This window comes from Neophocaena asiaeorientalis, unplaced genomic scaffold (genome assembly GCF_003031525.2).
Source record: "Neophocaena asiaeorientalis asiaeorientalis breed wild unplaced genomic scaffold, Neophocaena_asiaeorientalis_V1.1 scaffold828, whole genome shotgun sequence".
Classification (NCBI taxonomy): Eukaryota; Metazoa; Chordata; class Mammalia; order Artiodactyla; family Phocoenidae; genus Neophocaena; species Neophocaena asiaeorientalis.
The window spans coordinates 1,868,382-1,874,602 of record NW_020175443.1 but is presented as its reverse complement, the minus strand read 5'-3'; the positions used below and the strand labels follow the sequence as shown (position 1 = coordinate 1,874,602).

General features: G+C 58.6%; 2 protein-coding genes across 4 annotated transcripts in view; one reads left to right on the top strand and one right to left on the bottom strand.

The window, feature by feature from the left end:
* Positions 1 to 268: 268 nt before the first annotated feature.
* On the top strand, positions 269 to 2,953 carry SELENOM (selenoprotein M). The gene is made up of 5 exons (XM_024768016.1): positions 269 to 617; positions 1,811 to 1,846; positions 2,052 to 2,086; positions 2,448 to 2,526; positions 2,610 to 2,953. The coding sequence occupies exons 1-5, from the start codon at positions 498 to 500 to the stop codon at positions 2,766 to 2,768; spliced, it is 429 nt and encodes a 142-aa protein (XP_024623784.1). The 5' UTR covers positions 269 to 497; the 3' UTR covers positions 2,769 to 2,953.
* A 169-nt stretch (positions 2,954 to 3,122) lies between these two features.
* SMTN (smoothelin) overlaps positions 3,123 to 6,221 on the bottom strand; it is a 22,043-nt gene continuing 18,944 nt past the window's right edge. For all 3 annotated transcript variants that reach the window (XM_024768013.1, XM_024768014.1, XM_024768015.1), the window contains exon 20: positions 3,123 to 3,428. In XM_024768013.1, coding sequence (XP_024623781.1) covers positions 3,278 to 3,428 — 151 coding nt within the window. In that variant the 3' untranslated portion in view covers positions 3,123 to 3,277. The remainder of the gene's footprint in view (positions 3,429 to 6,221) is intronic.

Genomic DNA, 6,221 nt, shown 5'->3' with positions numbered 1-6,221 from the left:
AACCCTTTTATCCCCCCAGCTCCGACGTAATATTCCCATCGCCACACGTGTGCTCAGGAAATTGAAATCCAGATCGGAATTTCATCCAGAGAAATAAAAAACACAAAAAAGGATTCCCCAGGCCTCAGTTTCCCCATCTTCAAATCGGGTGTCTGACCCAGAAACTCGCGTGTCCGTCCGCATCCCGCCCGCGCCCCCTGCCGGCATGAGGGGGCACTGCCTGGCCGCATCCTGTCGGAGCGTCCATGCTCTCTGTCAGCAGAGGGAGGGTGGACACTCTCGGGGCTGGGAAAGTAAAGGGCTGAGAGGAGCCCAAACCCCGCCGGGAGAGCGCGGGCGGCCCCCACGCAGGCCCTGGGCGGAGACCGAGAGCTGGGGGCGTGGTCCCTAGCGGGGTGGGACCTCAAGCAGGGACCTGGCCAACTTGCGGGCCCAGACGTGGCGCAGTGGCCAGACGGTTCACCTCTAGCTTGCGGATCATCTTCGGCCGGGTTTCAATGCGCCTCCCGCTGCTTTCGCCGCCCCTGCTACTGCTCCTCGCGGCAGTCGCGGCCGCCACCACCACCTTCCGGCCCGACTGGAACCGTCTACACGGCCTGGCCCGAGGCCGGGTAGAGGTGAGTGCGGCGGCCCCCAGGCTAGGGACCACCGACCCCTAACCCCGTGGCCCCTTGGCTTTGGAATCACCGCCCGTTCTGACCCAGGACCCTCCCGACTCCCATGTCCCCCTCGGCACCAGGACTGTCCCTCCCACTCCCCAGCCCCAGAACGCCCCAGCACCCACCGTGGAAGCCCGAGACAACCGATCTTGAGGCCTGGAAATCTGAAACCCTCCCCAGTTCCCCATCCGGCCAGACATCGGGCCCCAGACACATTGGCCCTGTCCCCTAACTTCTTCCGGCCTATGACTTTCCCAAATCTGTCCTCTGCAGCCCAACCTCCCATCCCCCCATCACTTCTCTCTTTCCTGGAATTCCTCCCCACTCCAGTTCCGGTTGGTCTCACTCCCTTTGCCTGGGAGACAGAAGACTTTCTGGGAGCCTCCCTGCCACCTGGCTGGGAACTGCCTTACCACTCTTACTCCTCAGCAATCCCCCCACCCTCCCCTGCCATGAAATGCCCCACCAAAGTCCCTGTGTAACTTGGATCATCACAGACCCTCTCTGGGCCTTGGTTTTCTGCCTGAAAAATGTTGGGGGGGTGGCGAGGGCGGGGAGGAGGGAGGACTAGAATGGGTAATCCTGGGGTCTAGACTCCCCTTCAGGGAGTACAGGGAGGGGCCCTCCCAGCCTCCTTTGTTGGGGAAGCAACCAGATGGTCTGTAGGGCTAGGCTGCAGGTGGCAGGGAGAGCCAGCTCTGCACCGGATGAGGTAGGGACCAGATGGTAGGTGTCTCTAATAGGGCCTCTCAGGGAAGTTCTGAGCTGTTTCCTTCTGGTCTGCCTCCACCCTGAGGTTCTAGGGGCCAAAGACCAGGTCCAGGTCTCTATGGCCTGAGGGGGTAGGGTGATCATTTCTCTTGGGCATTGGGCATGGGTCAACAGTCAGTAAGTTGTGCAGGCAAGAGCCCCAAGGCTGGTAAGTTTCCTTTGGGTTTCTGGTCTTGCTCCTCTTTTCCTCTGGTGTGGGTGGGCCTCGGCTTTCCCATCTGTACAGAGTTCCTCCTTCTACCCACAAGGGGCCTCCACTTCCACATCTTAGGAACTGCTGTTCCAGGGAGTAATTCACAGCTCAATCCAATGCCCAGCTGGGGAATGAGGGTGAGGGTAGATGTGTTAATCCTGACCTATGCCATTTTGTTCCCCTCCAGACATGTGGGGGATGACAGCTTAATCGCCTGAAGGAGGTGAGTTTGAAGGAAGGGATCCCCAGTTCTGTCCCCCCTGAGCCTCTTTGGGGGTGGGCAACATGGTCCCAATGACCGGGTGGGGAAGGTTCCCTGGGCTGGGAGTCAGGAGCCTGCACCTGGCTTGCTGTGTGACCTCACTGGGCTTCAGTTTCCTGTTGGTACCTGGAGATGGTTGGGGTCTGATGTTCTGGTTCCTCCCCAGGTGAAGGCCTTCGTCACCCAGGACATCCCACTCTAGTATCCTCCTTCTGTTCTTGGGGAGGGAGAAAGGGGAGGGTATCTGCAAGAATCTCCTTCCACTTAACTTCACAGATAGGGATGACAAATGGTCTTCAACTGACAAGTGGGATTGATTGATAGTGGCTGCCCAGCGAATTCTGAGGTGGTCTTGGATTGGCAAGAGAAATTGACTAGTGATGACTGCCACAGACAACGGCACAGAGAGGAGACCCCCTTACTTCTTCGAACCCTAATTTCCTCACGTGTAAATGGGTATCCCTGCCCTGCTTGGGCAGACGAGGTAGTGTTCACATCGACAAGTCCCCGGGAGACCCCACCTGCCTCCGCCCACCACTACCCACCTTAACACCATCTCCAGCCACAACCTGGTAATGAAACACCTCCCGGGGGCCGACCCGGAGCTCGTGCTGCTGGGCCAACGCTTTGAGGAACTGGAGGTGAGGCCTGGGGAGGTGGACAGTGGGGAGGAGGGGCGAGAGGCGGGTCCCGGCGCGCTGACCCCGCCCCTCTTCTGCTTCAGCGAATCCCACTCAGCGACATGACTCGCGAGGAGATCAACGCGCTGGTGCAGGAGCTCGGCTTCTACCGCAAGGCGTCGCCCGACGAGGCTGTGCCCCCAGAGTACCTGCGGGCGCCCGCTAGGCCAGCCGAAGGCGCTCCTGACCGCGCTGACCTGTAGGTCTGGGGACGCGGCACCACCCTGCCTGAGCCCTGGGGACAGAATGAAGCGCTCAGCGGCCCGGGAGCACCACCCTCGCTGAGGGCCGACGCCCAGTCCCCGAGCCAGCAGGGATGGAGTTGCGGGGGTCCCTCCTAACCCTCTTTCTTCCCTTCCCAGCTCCACTAAATCCCCTTCCGCCTTCAGCGAGACTCGACTCCTTCTTTGATGCGGGCGGGTGAGGAATAAGAGCTCCCCGAATACCCATAGGAGACCGCGCATCCCCAGCTGCCTGGCTGCCAGAGTGGGGACGTGGGCACACCTTACCCAGCTGCCCTCCATTCAGCCCCCCAAGGGAGGCAGAGAGGAATCAGGGTCGTTGAAAACCAATAATTTATCAAAACGCTGTGTGTGTATGCGTGGAAAGGTGTCACAACAGACAGGGCAGCGGTGGGCAGGCGCACAGGGAGGGGACGGTGCCTGGATGGTGGGGGCAGCTTGCCGCTGCGGCCTTGCAGGCGGTGGGGAAGCTAGACATTCTTGCCGCGCAGGCGCAGCTCGTGGCGCCGCAGGTGGTTGTAGAGCGACTGCACGTAGGTGAAAACGCACTTGGGGTCGGGCTTCTTGCCCATGATCATCATGTCCTCCACCTCCACGAGGGGTACGCAGTCCACCAGCATCCTGCGGGGAGGGGGGCACGGGGGTGGTTGTCAGTGCCGGCCCCGACTCCTGCGGCGACCCTCTACCCAGAGGTCTTTACAACGCCGCAGCCCGCTGGTCTTCCATAAACTCGACTCCTGATCAACTGAATGGGGGAAAAGCCTTCTAGGAAGGCAGAAGCCCCAGGCCCCAGCCACCCAAGCCTGGAGGCACCTCTGTGGGGAGCAAGGCGAAGGCATGTGGAGATTAAGGAGGAGATCCTTGCCCCATCCCAGCGCCCAGGTGCAGCAGACCCAGCGCAGGGTTGGGGTCTCAACCCTTAGCCCTGGGGAGGTCCTCACTCCAGACCCCACCCACTTCTCTCTGGAGGGCCGCCTCCTTCTCACCCTCAATGGCACACTCCAGCTGGCACAAGCCTCTCAGTTGGGCCGTTGTACCCAAGGGGCCTCAAATCTTTCCCTGCACCCAGGACCCACTCCAGTGACCCTCTGGGCCCAGGATTATCTGCCAGCTCCCTGGCTTGGTACCTCCTGTAGAGCAGCCTGAGAACCCCCATCTGCCTCAAGGGACATCCCTGCTGTGTGAGATGGTGGCCAGGGAGGTGTGTGTGTATGTCTGAGAGACAGTTCTTTAACTCTTATTACCCACTTGGGTAGAGCAGGGGAAGCAGATGAGTGTCCCAATCAATACGAACTGGACCAACTACATCACACTCAGGGGCAGGACTTGCTCCCTCCCATGTGCCATGCCTGGCATATAGTTAGCACTGTCAATGTTGTTAAGTGAGTTTCCTTTGGCAGGGAAGGCATGAGGGCAGGAATTGCTCCTGTTCCCAAGACACCCAAGGGCCCAGGACTACCTTCCATCTTGTGCCTTCAAGGTCAGACCTTCAAGGTCAAACAATGTAAGGGCTGGGGCCTACTCTCAGCTCACCAGGACTCCTTTGGGGAAGAAGCCTGGGAAGCAGGAGACCTGTTTCTGTCAAGGCTCTACTCCTGGCCAGCTGTGGAAGCTAGAGAAAACCCTGCCCTGTGACTCAGTTTCCCCATTTTTCTGCAATAGTATAGTCATTCTTTGCTTCATTTGAGTCCTTGGAAGCACCTAGGATGAGTGAGAGGTTTCTGACTCTCTTGTTGAGGTGCTATGTGCCCTTGAGGTCGTCTCTGCCCCAGCTTGTTTCAGTTGTACTATGGTGAAGAGGCGGCCTCTCTTTGCAGCTTCTTCCAGCTGTGGCTATCTCCCCAGGGATCCTGGCCTCTCCCAAAGTGGAGCTCCCTCCCATCTCTGGTGTCTTCCCTGGAGACCTTATAAAGCCATTGTTTACACCGGGGCTCACGGCTCAGGGCTCCTGCTGCCCCAGTGACAGGCCAAACACCAGGCAATTCGAGCAACAGCACGGCTGAGTCACACTTTCCAACTGGAACAGGGCCGGACTGGGCCCCACTCCCTCCAGGCTGGCCTGCTGGGCAGCAGCTCCTAAGTCCATATATGACCTGGAGACAGCACCATGCCCATCTTTCCCTCACCTGCACAGCTTCTCTGAGTATATGTGTGCACGTGTGGGCTGCCCCCCACAATGGCTCCAGGCCCCAAGGGGCATCTGAGTGCACTGCTAGCTCTGTCCCTGATTCACATTACTTTAGGCAATCCCCTTTCTCCTTCTGGGCCTTCGTCTTTTCTTCTCCCTACAAAATGGGTGGGAAAAGTGATGGGGCAAGGAAAACAGCCACAAGATGGGGAGTCTGGAGTTCCAGTTTTTGGCCCTAGCTCTGACCTAACAACCCCTGGCACACTCTGAGCCCACCTCTCTCCTCTGAGCTCCTGGTCTGTAATGGGCAGTTAGCTCAGGATCTGAATTCTCTACGGTGGCCCTGAGGTCAGATGACCAGACAGGAAATGCCACAGCTGGCTTGGGGATCCAGGACCCCCACCAGAAATAACTTCCTGTTAAACTGGCCTCACTCCTGAGCTCCTCAACTTGGAGCATGGCACCCCCAACTTCCCAGTGCACAAACTGGAGGCCTGGGAGGCTTCCCTGACCCTCCTTCTCCCTCCCCAGTGGGTCCATCAAAAACCCCACCCCTCTGCTTAAGCTTCTCTAACTGTTTAGTCCATCCCCTCCCTCCCCATCCCTCATCCAGGCCTCACTCAAGGATTGTTCTTCAATGCTACCAGATCACATATATCCCTTCTCTGTTTGAAAACCTTTTATAACTCTTGTCCTCAGAAGGAAGTTCAGACTCCTGACTGTGACCCCTTCCTCCCCCTCACATCCAGACTAAATAAACTTCCTTCCCTTCCTAGGTGTGCCATGCCCTCCACCTCCCTCGACCCCACCCCTGTGCACTGGCTGATCCCTCTGCCTGGGACTCCCTCTCCTTTAGCCTGAACTTGTCATTCAGATGCCAGCTTAGTTTGCACTTTTTTGAGAGCTGTCCTGGACCTGCCAGCTGGGTCGGGTGTCTCCCCAGGGATCCCATGGCCTCCTGGGCTTCCCCCATCTCAGTCCTGCCCACCTGGCTCATCACTGCCCATTGAGGAGAATAGTCTTGTCTGTGAGGTCCTGAACAGAAGATAAGGCCGTGCCTGGCTCCTTCTGGCTCTTCTCAGGGTCCCCCTGCTTCCCCACCCCCACTCCTGCCATTTCCCTGGCTTTTCTTTGTGCCCCACTGAGCAGATTCCAGCGGGGCAGCGTAATGGGACAGGGGAGCAAGGCGGCATTCCTCACCGTGGGACCCCAGCAGGGGTTAGGACTTTTTGGTTTTTACCAGCCCCTTCTGGACCAGACAGCGGTAGAACTCCTGGATGTACGTG